Genomic DNA, 19497 nt, shown 5'->3' with positions numbered 1-19497 from the left:
GTGTCAAAAGCATCATATAAGTGGAACCATACAGTATGTAACCTTTTGAGATTGCCTTTCTCCGCCACTCAGCATAACGCTCTTGAGTTCCGTCCAACTTGCGTGTATCAGCAGTTAGTTCAGTCATATTTATTGCTGAGTCGTATTGCATGGTACAGATGCACCAAGTTTATCTCCCTACCTATTGTAGGACACTGATTGTTTCTCACTTTTAAATGTTATAAATAAAACTGCTGTGGACATTTGTGTATAGGTTTTTGTGTGAACGTAAGTTTTCTTTGGGATAAATGTCCAAGAGTGATGTTGCTGGGTCGTATGCTTAGCGTGGGTCATTTGGAAGAAACTGGTAAACTGTTTTCTAGAGGGCTGTAACAACTTATATTCCCACCAGCCATGTAAGAGAGACCCAGAGTCCTGCATCCTGTTTTAAATGCTACCTGTTTTAATCAGTGTGGTGCATTTTTCTAATGACTAATATTAAATATCTTTATTTCTGCTTATTTGCTGTTTATCCTCTTCAGTGAAATGTTTCTTTATGTGCTTGCCCGTTTTCTAATTGGATTATTTATTTTAAACATATATATGCATTTTTTGGCTGCACTGGGTCAGCCTTGCTGTGCAAGGGCTTCCTCTAGCTGGGGCGAGTGGTGGCTGCCCTCTGATTGCGGTGCCAGGCTTCTCACCGCGATGGTGCCTCTGGTGGCTGAGCACTGGTTTAGTTGCTCTGCGGCACGTGGGATCTTCCCAGACTAGGGATTGAACCCGCGTCCCCGGGATTGAACCCGTGTCCCTGGCATTGGCAGGCAGGGAAGTTTCTGTTTAAGCATGTTTAAGTGTGGTGAATCCACCAGTCAGCAGTCTACCAGGGAAAGCACTTAGTCTCATCCATTTCTTTCTGAAAGATACGTAAAGTTGGAAGGAGAAAAGTGGCTTTCCTTAAGCTTGGGGGCCACTGCTCAAGGCGGAGTCTGAGGTGGTGTCAGTATTCATATCAGAACTAGTCAGATGGATTGGAAAAAAGATGGACATAGGCAGGTTTATTTTGGGGACATGCTTACTTGATGCAAATTCTGTGCATTTTCAGCTAACTGGTTATAAAAATGTTCTTATCTTCCCAACTTAATGAAGCTTTCAAAGGCAGAGTTTTTGAAAAGAGTTTAAGTGAGAAGAATAAAAGGGCATCTTAAATTTTAGGTGATGTTCTTCTGACATCATGGTTGAAAATCTCATTTGGAATCTGATGAGGTACCTCTTTCATCTTCTGTCTGATCTTTAGAGGAACTTTTTGGAAGTCGGGGCTGATTAAAATGCCAGCGCTGACGCCCATAAAATTGTTTAAAGAATACTATTTGGAAGCTTTGGATGTCATGATCTGTTTTTTAGAAACATTATTAATAGAGTTTTTGGGGGTAGAGTTTTAGATTTACATTAAAAATAAAAAACTGAGCAGATAGTACAGAGTTCCCATCTGTCCCCTCCATGTCAGGTTTCCCTGTTCATAACACCCTGTTACTACTTCAGTGTGGTCACATTACAGCTGATGGACCAGTAAATTACTGTTACCTGAAGTCTGTAGTTTCCAGTAGGGTTCACTCTTGGTGCTGTCCGGTTCCGGGAGTTTTGACAAATGCATAATGACACTTCTCCACCGTTAGGGCATCATCCAGAACAGATTCGCTGCCCTAAGCGTCCGGTGCACACCCGCTCACCCCTCCCCTGAGCCCCTGGCAACCATTCATGCCTTGACTGTCTCCGTAGTCCCAGAGGTCACGTGCCTGGAACCCCCCTTTCAGACTGATTTCTGTCCCTTAGTGACGTGCATTTCCGATTCCTCTGCGTCTTCGTGGCTGGATCCTCATTTCTTCTTCACACTGAGGAACATTCCATTGCCTGTTGTACCACAGTTTACCTGTTCACCTCCTGAAGGATGTCTTGGTTGTTTTCCAGTTTGGGGCAGTTGTTGTGTTTTTTTGGCCATGCCCCTTGGCTTGTGGGACCCCAGTTCCCTGACCAGGAATCAAACCTGTGCCCTCAGTGAAAGTGCAGAGTCCTACCCACTGGATCTCCAGGGGAACCAACTCCCTGGGGCAGTTTTGAATAAAGGTGCTGCAGGCATTCGTGTGCAAGTTTTCCTGTGGCCAGGGATTTTTCAGCTCAGTCGGGTGAATTCCTGGGACTGTGATTACTGGATCGTATTGTAAGGTGGTGGTTAGCCTTGTCAGGAACTGCCAAACTGTTTTCACACGATTTTTATTCATGCGTATTTGTGAAGCTGTTTCCACCCTGTCCTCCACCACTGATCGCAGCTTCTGCCTGGGGGAAAAAAAGAATCAGTTGCAGGCCTGATGTGAAAAGTTGTTTGCTTTTTCAGTTATCCAGGGTAGAAATAAAAAGTCTCATTGTTTATTATTAGTTATTCGTGATTGAGGTTAAAATGCATCTTTCAGGATCTTGAAATGGTTCTTGCTTCAAGATACAATATTTATCTTGAAATTTCAAGCAACGTTCAAGAAGAGCATTAAATTTTGATTAGCTTTTTGATGAGTAATGTGGGGACTATCCTATCACAGGTGAGGCAGCTGAGGCACAGAGAGAGTTGGTAAGTTGCTCAAGGTCACACAGCTAGTAAGTGACGGAGACAAGCTTTGAGACAGGCAGTCTGGCTGCAGGAGCTAGGCTCCTAACCACTTTGTCTGTATTTAATGTATTGCACTCCTGATTTGTGTTAAGGAGGTAGCCGCGCATAGCTACATTTTAGCAATGTTCAACAGAGTCATTTGGGAAGCTCATTAAAATTCAGAGTCCCTGGCTGCCTACCCAGAGGTTCTGATTTGATAAGCATGGGCTAGGGCCTTGGAACCCTGTTTTAGCCAACTGCCTTCACGGGTTGCTGACGAGAAGGCCTGTGGACCGTGTTGAGTGAGAACAGCTGTAGATAATGAGCTGGGATTGCTGATGCGGATGAGACGCGATTGATGAGGCTTCCAGAGAGCTGGCTGAGTCTTGGCTGTACGTGTACTTTTGCTGGATGGAGCCAGGGGGTCACTGCCCTTCGCCACTGCTTTCCGTGGTACACACGCCGCTGCGGAAGTCCTCCCATCCCGTGGTGGTGGTTGGCTCTTCACCCACCGGGAAAAGTGCCCATTGTGGGTTGGCAAGTGGTCATCCAGAGGACCACCATATATGAGTGTCGAAGCTTGTTTGGTGAAGCGCAGCCCCATGTATTCAAAAAGCTCGCAGGGCCTGCTCTCATTCCTAGCTTCTTGCTGACTTGTCCTGTCATCTCTGTTGAGCAGTGATTCTTAATGGGCCCACCCCAGAATTGATGCTCACACCTGAGGGGAGGGGGCCTTTGGAGTCACAGCCGTCGTTTTCAAAGGTTTCACCTTCTCGAGCAGTTAGCAGTGGTTTTTATCTGCTCTGAAAGCAGCTTAGAGTTGAGGAATCCTATTCCTTTATAAAGTAAGCATTCTTCATAGCTCTTCTGCCATTGATCCTAGGATGCACGTCTCAACCTCTCTAAAAGTGGAATGCGTCTTACAGTTGGGCATCTTAAAAATTAAACTTGGTAGTCTTAGGGCTTTTTCCTTCTTCACAGGATGCAAAAGAATGATCAGTGGACTCTGTGATGACCTTGGAGGGGTGGGATGGAAGGGCGGGAGGGAGGCTCCCGAGGAGGGGATGTATGCATATATATATATAATATAATATGTATATTTATATATCTATAAAATAGCTGACTCAGGTTGTGCAGCAGAAACTCATGCAGCACTGTAAAGCAGTTATATTCCAATTTTAAAAGTCTAAAAAGAATTTTAAAAGTAATGGATGATTTTCGATTTTCTGAAATAGGCTAACCTTGGAGACATCGCAGCCAGGCCACCGACTCAGGTTTGTACCTCAGACCAGCCTACCCTGCCGTCGTCCCAGGCGGGCGCGCGTCCGTTTCTGTCCACGCGGCAGGTGCGAATGCTCTTCCAGTGTCTTTTCAAGGAAATTCTGCCTTCGCTCTGCTGAGGGTTATACGGGGCCACTCTTCCAGAAGCAGACCTGCAGGGCGGTGAGCGCATGCGCAGCCGCCACCCAGATCCAAATGCGGGCGTGTGCTGGCCCCGTGGCAGGCTCCCCTGTCTGACTTCTCGCTCAGCGCCTCCCCCCTCCCCGGACGAACCCGTCCTCTGGTTTCTGTTGCCACCCATTCGTTTTTTCTGTTCTTAGCCTGTTCTGGACGTTTCCTATCAGCGGAGCTATGCAGTGTGTGGCATTCTGTGGCTGACTTCCTTCCCCTTGAGCATAACGTGTCTAAGTCTCAGGACTTCGCTCCTTTTGTGGCTGCATAATATTCCTTTTTTGGGTTCACTCTGTTCATCCACTCATCGCTGGGTGGGCCTTAGGCCGTCTCCGCTTCTGCCCTCTTGGGAGTGCTGGAGCTGTGGACAGCCATGCGCCAGTGTCTGTGTGGACACACGTTCAGTTCTGCCCGGTGAGCACCTGCGGGGGCACTTGCTGGATCCCACGCAGGCTCAGTGTCGAACCTTTTGAGGAGCTGCTGGACTGTTTGCCAGAGTGGCTGCACTTCACTGCCTTTTTAAAACGAACTTCTTTACTGTTTTATTTTCTCCTTTGGGTTTTAAACTGTTACTTTAAGGTGAATGCTTCTGTTTTCATCTTCAGTGTAATTCTTAAAGAAGCATTTTAGCTTGTGAGTTTCTAAGGACTGGTTTAGCTGGAGCGGATAAGTATTGACAGATAGTTGTTTATCATCATTCTCAGAATTTTCTCATTTTGAGAAAATGCTATCTTATGGTGTCTTCTTTGACCAAGGAATTATTTACAGTTGTGCTCCTTAACTTCCCCTCTGTTCAATGGGTTTTCTAGTCACTTTGTTGCTGATTTCTAACATAATTGCTGTGTGCTCGGCGAACGTGGTCTCTACGGCAGCATTGTTGCAGTGAGTGCCACCTGAGATGCGTGAAGCCGGGTGAGTGTCTGGAGCAAGAAGAGAAAATATCATAGGGAATCAGGTGCTTCTCACAGCCCTGGAATGGCTGGAGGACGGGGCTCTGGCCAGGTCTCCAGAGTTGAGTCATGGATGGAGACCCTCGTAGGCGGCCCCTGGAACCATGGAGGTCCCCCGGGGGTTGGCCCACAAGCCTGGATCCGGAAGCTCTCTGCTGCAGCCCCGCCTCGATTCCTAGCAGCCCCTGGAGAAGGAGCGCGAGGAGGCTGTAGCCGGAGACCCTCCGCTTCCGCATCCTCACTGGCCGGCTGGGAAGCCTTCTTTCATGCGGGAGGACCCCTGCTTCTCCTTGCCCTGTGGACTCCTGGGCGGTGCGTCCCATGCGGAGAGCCTGCTTCGTCTTCAGAAGTCTAAACGTGAGAGAGGCTGGGGTGTAATTTTGACCTTTCAGTGGAGCAAAGCCAGCTCATTGCTTCCGCCACTCTGGTCCTATGACAGTTCGAGCGACTTTTGCTGAGGGACAGCGTGCAGTCAGTTTGCATAAACATCCCCCTGCGAGACCGCACACCACCCAGCTGCAGGGGTGTGACTGAACCTCGGTCTCCAGTCGTTGTAAGATGCATCATCATTTTATGTTTCATTAAGGAAGAAGCTGTCAAACTAGACAATGATTTCTTCTCCCTTAGGCTTTTGAAAATTTATACCAATTGAAAGAGTTCTTTGAACTTCTTGAAGCGTTTAATTTTTTTTAATAGCCTTTACTAATTATTTACTAATAATTATTTTAGTAGTAGATTAGGTTATTTACTAATAACCTTTACTATCATGCATACATAGAGTAAAATAGAACCCAAATAAGTGGGTTGAGGTGGTTCTAAAACGTACTCACATCGGAGCCGCCCTCCACGCAGAATAGGTGTTCGGGAACACAGCGGCGGCGTCCTCTGCTGCTCAAGGCGCGGCTGACCCGACCCTTCTTGGATGGCTCCTCCTGTGCTGTCTCCGGGAGTTCTCCAGTTCTGCAGGTTATCGTGCTGAGACTTGGTGGATCTTACCAGAGGGGACCCATGCGCATTCCGAAGCAGCAGCCAGCCTCCTGTCTCTTCATCAGATGGCTCTTACGTCGTGTTCTTCGCAGACCCGTCAAGGACTGGCACGCCCGCAGTGCCCCCGGCGGTGGGAGGCTCACTCCCAGACGTGAAGGCAGTGACCTGTGTGTGGTCACATTGGATTTCATAGATGCGAAGATGTGCCTCTTAAAACTGACGAAGCGGAGGATGCCTATTAGTTCAGCTTGTTAATTAGTCAAATCTATAGCTCTTTCTTTCGCCTTTAGGAAGAGTCCATTTTTACAAGTACACCTGTCAGTTTTTGCTGTGTATGTTTTGAACCTGTCGTGTTAGATGAGTGGATTTCAGACTTGTTAATTTGGGGATTAATGGAACAGCGTCAGTATCTGGTGACTTTTATCTCTCGTCTCTTTTGCCTGCGTTCGTGTCTCAGGACCAACTTTCCTTTGGTCTATCACTCCCTACCCTTCTGCCTTCAATTGTCATGTGTTCTTACGTTTTAAATAAGCCTCTTGTATCTAAGTGGTAGAGATGAACTTATTTGCAAAGAAGAAATAGAGTCACAGATGTAGAAAACAAACTTAACGGTTACCAAGGTGCGGGAAGGTGGAGGTGGGATGAGCTTCGAGATTGGCATTGACGTATATACCCTAGAGTATATAAAACAGATAACTAGTGAGAACCTGCTGGAGAGCACAGGGAACTCTGCTCTGTGGTGGCCTAAAGGGGAAGGAATCTGAAAAAGAGGGGATATATGTCTACGCATAGCTGATTCACTTTGCTGTACAGCAGAAACTAGTACAGCATTGTAAAGCGACTTTACTCCAATGGAAATTAATTTTAAAAGGAAAAAAGAAAACCAGGCCTGTTTGTCCCTAATTATACTCAACAGGCTACACAGCACAGAGGTGTCCTGTTTTGTAAATTTAAAAAAAAAAAAAAATGAGTCCACCATCAAGTCAGTTAAGAATCTTCTTAGGGACTTCCCTGGTGGTCCCGTGGTTAAGAATCCGCCTGCCAATGCAGAAGACACAGGTTCCCTCCCTGGTCCGGGAAGATCCCACCTGCCACAGGCAAGTAAGCCGGTGCGCAAGCCCCAACAAGAGAGGCCCTTGCAATGAGAAGCCTGCTCACCGCAACTAGAGAAAGTCCTCACGCAGCAACGAAGACCCAGCGCAGCCAAAAATAAGAAGTACATTTTTAAAATGCGCAGAATAAAGAACCCTCTTAGTTCAGTGCAGTTGGTTTTCCTGGTGCTTCTTCTCTGGTTACAGATTTCATGGCATCTCTAACATGTTAACTTGCACCATGACGTCCTCAGAGCGGTGATGTATGACATTGGATTATGGAGCAAATCCATGTTTGTGGATTTAAATTTCAAAAATTTTACTCTTCACGTTTATAGCAGCATTTTTGACGACAGCCAAAATATAGAAACAGCCCAAACATCCATCAGTAGATGAATGGATGAGCAAAACGGTGGCTTCCGCTGACCAGGCCCCTGATGTGGCTGACATACTGCTGGCCCCGCTAGCCACGTGGACTCCTGCGTCACCACACGAGGGGCAGCCAGTCCTTAGGGTGACCAGACCCAGAGGTCCAGTTGCCGCCGGCCACAGTGTCCCTCAGTGCAGCCACACCTTCAGAGCAGCTGGCCCCTCCTGCTTTAACTGTCTATCGTGTTTTTATAGTGTTCCAGGGAGGTGTTATTTGCTTGGGTTAAACCACCCTCTGCTGTAGAGTCTCAGAGTTCCACCTAGTGAATTAACGGAACCAGAGGCCCAACCCTCGCTTTCCCAGCATTCTTAGTGCTGCAGCATTGACCAAAACTCTGAAAAATACCGTATCATAACAGAAAAGTTAGTATTGATTAGTAGCCGAGGTAACAGTAAGGTTTAGGTGACATCAGTTTCCATTAGGGCTAGGTTCCAAAAACACACAGTTGTGAGGCATCTGCATGTGCTTGCTTAACTCTGTCTTATCACCTATTATCAAATTTGTTAAATTTATTAAATTATCAGTTTGATGTTGAGTGGCTAAAACAGTGAGGGTTTCTGGCTGTAGCTCACATCTGTGGAGCATTATCATCTTCTAGGAGAGCTACTGATTAACCTTATAGAGGGCTGTGTGTGTGTGTAAGATTTGTAAGGCAGTCGTTAGATAACTATAGCAATAAACCAAATCGCAGCTTCTTGGTGGATTGGAATCTGTTAGCTAAATAGGTTATTAATATAATTTGAAAATTAGGACATACTTGGAGATACCATCTGCTTCTGCTTTGATCAGCATATATAATAATCTCCCTTTTCCAATGATTCTGATTTGCAAAAAATTTCCAAATCTTGACATCACTGAAATGGACATTATATTTGATGGGATCTGAGGTCTTATTAAGCATCATAAAGTGGTGATTTAATCACTAAGTCGTGTCTGACGCTTGCAACCCCGTGAACTGTAGCCTGGCAGGCTCCTCTGTCCATGGGGTTTCCCAGGCAAGAAGTACTGGAATGGTTGCCATTCCCTTCTCCAGGGGATCTTCCCCACCCAGGGATTGAACCTGTGTCATCTCCTGCATTGCAGGCGGATTCTTTACCTACTGAGTCACTCTTATTAATAAGCTATTTTTGCGTGCTTTATGTTTGTGGTTTATTTCAGTTTTTAATTGGTATTTCTTCTTGGATATTAGATACTTTTAATTTATCAGACTCTACTATCAAATAATATCACACCACTTCACATCCAGCGTAGGAAGCTCCTAACTGTAGTTGCATTTCTCCCCTTCCAGCCTTTGTGCTCATGTGTTATCAACCTAACAACACGTTTTTGTTATTTTTGCCTTAAACAGTAGCTGTAAATGTTTTTAAGAGATTCACATCACGTGCGGAAGAGGTTTACTCCCATAGTTGGCCTTTACGGTATTTTCCATTCTTCCATGTAGATGCAGATTTCCTTCTGGTGTCTGTCCAGCCCCCACCCCCCCCCATCCCATCGGAAGGACGTTTAAACATTTCTTAGTGACTCAGCAATAGAGTCCACCTGCAGTGCAGAAGATTGCCTGCGGTGCAAGGGACGCAGGTTCAGTCCCTGTCAGGAGGATACTCTGGAGGAGGAGATGGCAGCCCACTCCAGTATTTGTGCCTGGGAAAGCCCCTGGGGAGAGGAGCCTGGCGGGCTACAGTCCATGAAGTCGCGAAGAGTTGGACAGGACTGAGCAACTACACCGCCACATCGCGCAGGTCAACTCGTGACAAATTCCTTAAGGTTTTAATGTCTGAAGACGGCTCTGTCTCACCTTCGTGTTGAAAGTTCCTTGGCAGGGCGCGGAGCTGTGTCCATTGTTGCTGTTGTTTCCGACAGGAGGCTAAGTCTATCCATGTTACTCCCGTCTGGGCTGAAAGCGGAAGCTCTCACGTCAGTCCTTTAATTAAATCACATGTCCCGAACCCCAGACACCGCCCTCCCCCCACGAGCCTCCATTTGTGGGAAGGTAGTGACTTCTCAAGAAAGGCGGGGGCCTGGCCTGAATTACACAAATTGCTCCTGATTCTTAATCTGAAACCTCACTGGCAGCACCTCTGTACTAAAACGGGGAATTTCTCACCACCTTTCCACGCTGCTTTTCCCCCGTGAAAATATTTGTATTTGTAGAAACTATACCTGCTGGTCGTGGCTAAGGGAACTGGCCTGAAGGGACATGAAGAATAACCTCGTGTCTCTGCCTCCCCATCTGTGTGTTGAGACTTGAGCAAGACCCTTATTGCTGGAAAATCAGGAAGACTGTGATCATGATTGGAGCGTTCAGCTACAGTGAATTGCAAAGAATTCTTACCAGCAAGTTCCAGTTAACTTGCTTTTTTAAAAAAAGAGCTTTTATTGAGATTGGAAGGAAATGTCTCATTGCATGCCCTTTTGTATATGTTCAGAGAACATGTGCCTGTGTGTAACCATATCCATGTATAACTTTTTCAGTGAAGAAGAAAAAACCTAGCTTCTTAGGAGAAAAATCAGCTGTAGACTTTCATCTTACCTAACGAAGTCAAAGTGAGAAAATGGGGATGATAGGCAAGCCAAACCCAATTTTTGCCTTCACTGGGAGAAGGCTGCCGAGTGTGGGAGAGGTGGTGATAATTAAGAACACTTTCTTTGAACATGGCTTATCTCCCCATTTTTTTCCCATGGCACTTGCACGTGATAACCTGTGCATGAGCAGAGTCTGTGACCACAAAGTTCTTTCGAACGCCAAGAGATACTGATAGACTCTCTGACTACCAGCAGAACGTTGGTATCTATCGCGCATTTTGGCTGGTGATAGAAATAATAGGATAGCGAGGTATTTCAGTGACAGCTTGATGAGATTGGCCTCGAGTATTTCATTGTCTGCTTCTATTCTTTCTATTTACTAATTCTTTCAAGTGTGCCAGGGAACATCCCATTATTTCTCATTAATACTGTAGCCAAACACCCTGAAAGGGTGCCATTTGTACTTGAAACCTTTTTTTTTTTAACTTATGAAAAATTCTAAACCCTTAAAGTATAAAATAGATAATGCATACCCATATATCAATCCAATAGATTTAACAGTTGTTACCACTTTGCTTAATTACTTTTTGGCTGAATTGTTTCTAAGTATGTATGTAATAACATTACAGCTCGTCAGTTCTACAGTGTGAATAAGGACATTTTTAAACATAGTCACAATGTCATTATCCCCCCTTACAGAATCTTTCTTTTAGAGGTACAAATTCTGGTCAGAGTAACTGTAAAGTAAATGGTTATTACTTTAACTCTTTCGGGCCTTAATCATATAGGACAAGATGGGCATTACTGAGAGAAGGTCAAGGAAATCCGTTGACGATCATGGTTAGAAGCTTCAGGATCTTGAGTTGAATCACCCCGTGTTTAGATTCTCTTAGGATGTACCTTCATTCTGTTATCGGCCAGCCTTACTTACCAGGGTTGGAGGGGAGAAGCTGGAGGTGGGTTTTTTAAACCAAAAAGTCTATTGATGATTGAACTGGAGCGCCACCCTTTCAGACTCTTGTTCTCACATATCTGCCCAGGTGAACTCAGCAGAACAACAGGTGGTTTTTTTTTTTCATTATGAGGTCCCTTTTGGGAGCCCAGTCTGTGCTCTGTAGGTACATTTATTCTTTCATAACAGGATAGTGTCGCCCAGCTGGTTTGTTACTTCCAGATTTCCTTCTTAATTTCATTAAGACGCTTGCTGGTAAGAGTAATTCCTTGGAAAGTTCAAGGATTGGCACATCTTTCCTGTCTTGGTTTGGGAAGCATCGTTCTCTGCTGGTTCTTATTTTTTCTCTTGATCTGGATACTTCCCCACCCCTACCCCCCATGCATAAATAAGAAGCTGCTGGAAGCCACTAGCAGCAGCTTTAGGATGAAGCTGACACTTTGGACACCAGGATGGAAAGACCGTGTCCATGGTGACACTCTTGAGCTCCTGGGCCCACGTGTAACATGCTCTGGGACCTTGTGGGTCTTTAGGTTTATCCTGCTTGGAGCCTGAGCACCTGGGACATGTATATTCATATATTTTATCAAATACAGAACATTTTAGCCTTACTTCTTCAAATATTCTTTTTCTATCAGGGAAGATCATTAGATGTCTCTTGGCCTGTTTCCCTAATTATAAAATTAGGATAAGAATGGCTGCTCTCAAAGTTATTTGGTGTGGAGGGAGGGTGTGGGGTGTGCGATACAATTTCTACCCTGAATTTATAAATACATTCTTTCTTTATAAGAAATTATATGAACTTAAGCCTTTATTCTACTTGAAACTGATTAAAAATAGGCCGATAATCAGGATTCCGTTTCATTTTCTCACCTGGAGATAAGTGACACAGCACATGTCGCGCACGGGAGTCCGCCCTGTCTCTGAGCTGCAGCGTCCGCTCTGTGCTGAATCAGTTTCTGTAAGTCCAGTGTATCTCTCTGGCTACTGTCTTCCAGTTCATCGGTCCAGCTGTCTACCCCGTGCCATGATCCCATTATCTTGTTTGTAGAAGCTCTGTGTGTTCTCTTGCTCTTTGCTCAGATTCTTAATCTCTTGTTTCTTTAAACAAATTAATGAAATAGAAATTAAACATACAGTAGAGGATTATTAAAATCAAAGGCTGTTTCCCTGAAAAGCTTTATGAAATAAGTCAATTATAGCAGCGTAAAATGAAGAGAATATAGACGTAAGAATGGAAAATACTACAGGGGTTAATCATTAATCCCAGGATATTATGAAGAACTCTGTCAAATAAATATCCGCGTGCCAGCCAACCTTCACCCACTGTGTTGATGCTTCCTAATATCCTTCTTCCCTGTAACTCAAATGGTAAAGAATCTGCCTGCAGTGCAGGGGATCTGGGTTCAATCCCTGGGTTGGAAAGATCCCCTGGAGAAGGGAATGGCAGTCCACTGCAGTATTCTTGCCTGGAGAATCCCATGGACAGAGGAGCCTAGCAGGTTACAGTCTGTGCGATCGCAGAGTTGGACGTGACTGAGCAACTCTCACACAGACACAGACACACCCACACCCACACAGACCCACACACAGATACACACACACACAGACACACACAGACGTACTTTCTCCCACACCGGCCTACTCGGAGGGAGGCGGCTTCGGGAGTGTGGTGCGTTACTGACGCTCTGCTGCACATACATGTCGCTCCTGAGGGCGTCAGCCGGTGTCTGCCTGCTGCCGTTACCTTCTTTTCGTTCAGCGTGAGCTTCATTTGTGTGAACGACTGGGCTCAGCCCTTGGTGATTGTGCGAGATTCTGTTTCATAGCTATGCCACAGTTTATTTTCTTAGTGGTGACTCAGATTGTCTTTCTATCAAAACAGGGCTGCTACGCGTGTCCTACATGTGGTCTGCAAGCGAGGGTTCCTTGGTTCCTTTGAATAAATAACCTGGGCACAGAATTGCTGGCTTGCATGTATGCCCATCTTCAACCTTAGTGGATGTCTACAGATTGTTCTCCAGAGTTAATTCGATTTTTTTTTTAATTTCAGTGCCTGAAGACCTGTCACTAGAAGAAAGAGAAGAACTTCTAGACATCCGTCGAAGAAAAAAGGAACTGATTGATGACATCGAGGTAAAGCAAAAAAAATGCCTTTTCATTTTTGCTCTTAGGTAAAATTGTAAATCGAGTAGCTTCATGAAAATGTGAAAAAGTGGATATCTAGTGTGTGCATATTCGAACCACACGGGGAGGCAGGGAGTGGGAGTTACCCAGGCTGGTGGAACAGAACTGGTGCTCACTGGGCAGACAGACTCTGGCGTGGAGGAGAAGGCCCGACTGGAGTCTAGAGCGGGTGACTCCTGACGCCGGCGTCACAGAGGGCGTCACGCGTACTGCCCTCGGAAATTGTAGGATGAGCCCCTGTCTCGACCAGTGTCCCCAGCACCTAGGACGCTGCCTAGCATGTTATTGGCACTCAGGGATCTTTTGAATAAAGGGCTAAACCTGTATCGAGTTCTGGCCGTGCACCCAGCACCTACCAGCTGGTGGGAGCAGAATGACGGATAAACGCAGACACTCGGGTGTTGCGCCTTCTGCCCTTGTGTGCTCAGAGGGCAGAGTGGAGGGCTCCCACGGGAGGTGCAGGGGAGCCAGCCACAGGCTCCGAGTTGGTACATGCGTAATACTCGTAGAAACCGATCGGACGTGCGGCTGCTCTCTGAGCAGCTTCCTAACCACTGGCGAGCCCAAGTCCACTCCGCCTCCCCGGCCACTGGCCGTGAGACCGAGCCATGTCCAAACGGCAGCTCCTTTCTAGGTGCTCACGGTTTGAGTCTGGAGTTTCTCGGCACCTAAGAATCATAGGGGCTTGATACAAATTTCCTTGTAGTTGAGAGAGAGTTTGTGAAACTTTTTCTTGTATGGTTACCTGTCATTCTTGGAAAAATTAGGTAACCCAGAATATGTGCTTTGGTTGAAAGTATATTTCAAGGCTAACATTCCAGCGTGGATGTTAGTGATCACAGTGCCCCCGGAGCCTCGTGTGGTTCTCACGACCTCACTTCTGAGCTGAGGCCGCCAAGGCCCAGGAGCTCAGAGCTGGCTCAGTGGGGAGGACCTGTCCCTTTGTGAGGCCTGGGCTTGCCCGAGGGCACAGGCAAGAACCTTGACGCCTCCTGGGCTCTGTCCACGGTGCCGCATCTCACCCAGGGTGACAGGATCATCCGGAGACGGTGGCTGGGGGCCTGGTACTGACCTGTGTGTGTCTGGCCCAGGCCGTCCTGAGACCTGGGTGCCAGCGCTGGCAGGTGGGCGTGTGGCGGGACCTGTTGCTCCTTTTGCTGTTGGTCCCCTTTCACCCCTGTGATTTTACGCACACGCACTCTAGACTCTGCCTGCCGGGCCCCCCTGCTCTCGCTCTGATGGGAGGTGGACAGGCGGTCATTTTGTTTGCTCCTGAGTCGGGGTGGCTCTGACTGGGAGGCGCTCTGTGTCAAGAAGAGGTCCTAAAAAAAAAAAAAAAAAAGAAGAAGAGGTCCTGGTTTCTCCACACTTGTGTTGTCCCAACGCACCCGAGGGCGGCTCGAACCTGGGGGCCTGAAAGGTCTCCGGGAGGTGGAGGCCCCTCTGTCAGCCCCACAGCGCGTGCTCTCTGTCTCAATAGAGGCTGAAGTATGAAATCGCAGAAGTGATGACGGAGATTGACAACCTCACGTCGGTGGAGGAGAGGTGAGTGGCCGTGGCTGCCCTGTCAGGCCGCCGTGGTGACGGCAGCGGAGGGGGCTGGGCTGGGGGCGCCTGTGGGGGGCTGGCCCTTCACCACCCCTCACTGTCTGGCCTTGCCACTGAGGACGCAGGCACAAGCCCCTCAGAGGCACCCTGCCCCGACGTGCCCTGTCTCTAACGGGGAGCTCTGCTTCCACTTAGCAGTTCATCACTGTGAAGGGAAGGAGCCTTGTGGCCGCCCTGAGCTGCACCCGCCTGGGAGACGGGGGGCCCCTCGGGCAGGGGCGTTGGGGGGCTGTGGCCGTTCCATCCCGAGCTGTCCTGTCAGGACACGAACTCCTTGTGCTCTGTGCAGACGTCCACTAACAGCTTCTTCATTGTTCCGCACGCACAGCAAAACAACTCAGAGGAACAAGCAGATTGCCATGGGAAGGAAGAAGTTCAACATGGATCCCAAAAAGGTAAGCAGCCACCACGGGCACGGCTGCCCATGTTATTTACAGATATCCACACCATGAGTCCCTATTCAAGGGTCTCCAAAGGGAGTTTTCTTCAGATACAGTACGTCTGTAGGCGCAGGAGAGTCTCATTTAGCTGGGTGTTCCGGCCGCCGTGAGAGTTTTCCTCTTGCTTCCTGATTCTCTGCTTACAAGGTGTGAGTCACCTCCAGATCGTCAGGGCAACAGTTTTGTGAACTTGGTGATGATCTGATATTTGGGATTTGTAACAAGAGGCTTTTGTGTTTTTTTCCCTTTGGAAGTTGAGTTTACAGAGCAGATGGAACAAGCACTGGAGGGAGATGATCTAACAGGTGGAAGTTTTCAAAACCAGGCCTTAAGTTCTGGGGGCAGCATGGGGGAGGCCGTCCAGTTCGCGGAGAGAGTCAGGTTTTCTCTCATAACAGACAGGTAGGGCAGTATCCCCGCTCGGCCTGAGATGCTCGCCGTCAGGGCCTAGGAATCCGATGAACTCTGCATCACACCTGCAATAACGAGGACTAAGGTTTACTGAGAAGTAACTGTCAGGAGCTGTGCAGAGCACAGCCGGAAAAAAAGAGGGAGAGCAAAGAAACCAGAGCTCACAGTAAAACCTGGCAGCCACGGCCCCACCGTGGGCCCACGGCCGCAAGCACCCCCAGCAGGGAGGCAGCCGCTGCGGGGGGCTGGCACGGGTGGCCACTGGGCACCGCCCTCGCCGGTATCACAGCCACGATGGTCACAGACACCTGCGTCCCCAGGGAGCTTCTGCTGGTCTGCATCCTGGACCTTGGGCTCCTCGGAGCCCCGCTCCCTGCAGTGTTGGGGGCACAGAGTCTACCGTCTCGTCCATAGCCCGTCGAGCCCTCACGATGAGGGCTCCAGCGAGGCCACGGGGGGCGGCCCTGCCCCTGACCCCTTGGCATGGATTTGAGGTCAGAGAGCCTCTGCCCAGCCCGCCTCCCCGCCTCACTCCATCCCTCACCCGGGCACCACCCTCGTCCCTGGCGTTGTTTTCCAGGAATCTGGGTGAGGACTGTGCTCACCTCTCATCAGAACACTCTGTCCCAGTGTGTCTTCACACTCTGAAAATGGTACCCAGGTGGCTGTACCCACTTAAGCTCCCACCAGAAATATAGGGCAGTTAATTTAGGATTGTCAGACTTACTGGGTTTCTTCAGTAAACTTTTTTTTTCTTTTGAAGAATAACATGGTACACAGATTTTAAACGTACAGCTTGAAGAATTTTAACAAATGCAAATACGCATGTAACTACAACCCAGACCAAGATGCAGGGCACCTGAGTGTTGCCTTTTTAAAAGCTTACGTAGGTGGAATTAGAATATACTGAGTCTTCTTACTCCGTGTCACGTCGATAGATTTTATCCGTGCCTGTGTTTGTTCCATCTGGTTCTGTCGCCTTTCATCATGTGAATGTGCTAGAATGTACTTGATGGTTCTCTTACTGGCTGCTGGGTTGTTGCCAGTTTTTAAAAATTCCACATGAGGCTGTTGGGGCCATTCACGTGTTTAAAAAATTAATAGGCTTTTCAGATGGATCATGTGAGGGAGCCCTGGCCTTGGGCCTTTAGGCTTTTAGCTAGGCCCTCTCTGCATTTGTAGAAACAATCTCTGGGCAAACAGAAGGCAGAATTCCCTCTTTTAAAAGCTTCCTAGTGTGTATGTTGAAACCAGCTCAGCAGCTGTGTCGGAGGTAGACTGTGCTCTCATTAGGGCTTCCTCTGAGCCAGAGCACTGCCAGTGTGGGTCCAGCAGGCGCTCGCAGAGACCGTTGGCTGGTTCCCGCAGGTCCCTCTGTGGCCGTGGATTTGGCTGCCCGAGCTCACTGGCACGGTGACCGAGTACTGTGTTCAGCCACGGGTGGCGGTACATCCATGAGGACAGCTTACCCTGCAGGCTGCCTTCTCACAGCAGAGGTGGCCTCAGTGCCTAGTGGCTCCCAGGACCCAGGGCGTTTCACGCAGCAGAGGTGGCCTCAGTGTCGAGTGACTCCCAGGACCCAGGGCGTTTCACGCAGCAGAGGTGGCCTCAGTGTCGAGTGGCCCCCAGGACCCAGGGCGTTTCACGCAGCAGAGGTGGCCTCAGCGAGTGTCTCCCAGGACCCAGGGAGTTTCACGCAGCAGAGGTGGCCTCAGTGTCGAGTGGCTCCCAGGACCCAGGGCGTTTCACTGTGTGCTGGCGGCTGCCAGGGCTCCTGCCATCACATCTGCATCCACGGCAGGAAGGAGGAGGGAGGAGCCGTGCTGCTCAGGAGTCCCCTTCTATCAAAAAACAAGCAGCTCTCCAGGGTCCTCCTCACAGACTTAATCTGTTTCTTTGACCTGATCTGTTCACAAAGTCGTTTCAAGTTGCAGGGGAGGATGGAGAGGGGGTGCTTGGGACTGGTGTTGGGTCGTCCAGCTGCATATGACGAGCTCCTCTCACACGCAGCACAGACCCTTTTCCTGAGCTGGGGAAGCTCTGTGTCGTGGCTCCCTCTGCCTTTATAATGTCTGGTGACTTAGGAGGGCTTATTCCGCAGCCTGTCTGTCCTTAGCCCGGTCGCTTTTCTTTGACGGGCGAGATGAGTTCAGTGATGGGAGCACCCCACCGTGCTCTCGTGTCAGTTCGGCTGTGTCCAAACCAGCGAGGCGGTGGCACGTGGTCTCTGGACCTTCCTCAGCACTGCTTCCTTCACGTTCCTCTCCAGGGAATCCAGTTTCTAATAGAGAATGACCTGCTGCAGAGCTCCCCGGAGGACGTGGCCCAGTTCCTGTATAAAGGGGAAGGCCTGAATAAGACCGTCATCGGGGACTACCTGGGTGAAAGGTAAGTTCAAGGGGAGAGGGCCACCCGCCTGCCCAGGCCGACCCTTGCATCGGGGTCCGTCACGGGGCTCCGGGGGTGCCTGTGCTCCCCAGGACTGAGCGAGCCCCGCGGAGCCACATCCTCCCCTGTGTCTTTGTGAGCAGGGGCAGGGGGCAGTCCTGGGGCCAGGTGGGGTCTGCGCTCCTCTGGGGCCCCCTGCTTACCCCGGGGACTGTAGCAGAACCCAGGAGGCCGCTGCTTGCCCCAGAAAGCATCGTGACCTTCTTGGGATGTTTTGCACAGAAGCCTTGGCTCTCTCAGTGGTCGTCTTGCCCCTGTTAGTTGGGGGTATGAGGAAGACTTAATGTTGCAAAAATGGCAACTGCCTATACCTTGATAAACAAATTTAACATACTCCCTAGCAAAATCCAAGCTAATTTCTTTGTAGAAGTTGACAAGCTCATCCCATAATTCATACAGAAATTCAAGGACCCCAGAATAGCCATAGCCATCTTGGAAAAGAAGAACAAAGTTGGAAAACTTACACTTCCCAATTATAAAACAGACTAAAGCTCCACTAACGAAGACAGTCTGGTGTGCTGGTGTAAGAACATACATATAGGTCATCGAACAGAGTTGAGAATCCAGAAATAGACCCTCACATAGACCATCAAACGAGATGCCAAGTCTGTTCGGGTGGGGAGATAGTCCTTTCAGAGCATGGTGCTGCGACCACTGGATATCCACACGCAGAAAGACGGCACTGGATCTCTCACCAAAGACCTAGATACGAGCACTGAAACTATAAAACCCTAAGAAGAAAACCTCGTGATAGATCTCTGTGGCCTTGGATTAGGCCAGGGTTTCTTAGATATGACAGCAGAAGAGAAAAACAAAATCATTAAATCCCAGAACACCAGCTGCTTCGTAGGACATCGTCAAGAAAGGGAGAAGACAGCCCACAGAATAGGAGGAAATATTTGCAGGTCAGAAATCTGATCAGGACTTGTATCCAGTATATAAAAAGAATTCTTATAACTCAGCCATAAAAAGACAGTCATCGATGGGCAAAGCGTCTGAATAGACATTCATCCAGAGAGGATATACATACCTAGGCGTATGATAGGGGACTTCCCTGCTAGTCCAGTGCAGGGGACGCAGGTTCAGTCCCTCGTTGGGGAACGAAGATCCCACATGCCGTGGAGCAACTAAGCTTGTTCGCACGCACCGCAGCAAAGCGCCTGTGCAGCCAGAATATACAGGCATAGGACAAGGCCATAAGCACAGTGGCCAGTAAGCATGTGGTGAGGTGCTCGACATCCTGAGTCATCAGGGAAATGCAGATCAAACCACAGTGAGGTAGCCGTTCAATCCACTAGGAATGGCTGTCCTTCAAGAAGATCATGAATGTTGGTGAGGATGTGGAGAAACTGGCACCCTCATACATGGCTGTAAGAAAACAACAATGGTGCAGCCATTTTG

General features: G+C 48.4%; 1 protein-coding gene across 7 annotated transcripts in view; it reads left to right on the top strand.

The window, feature by feature from the left end:
* Positions 1-19497, top strand: part of CYTH3 (cytohesin 3) — a 69898-nt gene that overhangs the window by 39461 nt on the left and 10940 nt on the right. For 6 of the 7 annotated variants that reach the window (XM_060405725.1, XM_042240307.1, XM_060405726.1 and 3 more), the window contains 4 exons: positions 13056-13138; positions 14670-14734; positions 15126-15192; positions 17918-18036. In XM_060405725.1, the coding sequence (XP_060261708.1) occupies positions 13056-13138; positions 14670-14734; positions 15126-15192; positions 17918-18036 (334 nt within the window). Of the gene's footprint in view, positions 1-102; positions 3892-13055; positions 13139-14669; positions 14735-15125; positions 15193-17917; positions 18037-19497 lie in introns of those variants that run through there. The other variant, XM_060405727.1, reaches the window with a different exon arrangement.

The sequence above is a fragment of the Ovis aries genome, chromosome 24, assembly GCF_016772045.2.
Source record: "Ovis aries strain OAR_USU_Benz2616 breed Rambouillet chromosome 24, ARS-UI_Ramb_v3.0, whole genome shotgun sequence".
In the NCBI taxonomy this organism is placed as follows: domain Eukaryota; kingdom Metazoa; phylum Chordata; class Mammalia; order Artiodactyla; family Bovidae; genus Ovis; species Ovis aries.
The sequence above is the reverse complement of the archived record's forward strand: the minus strand, read 5'-3'. Positions and strand labels throughout refer to the sequence as shown.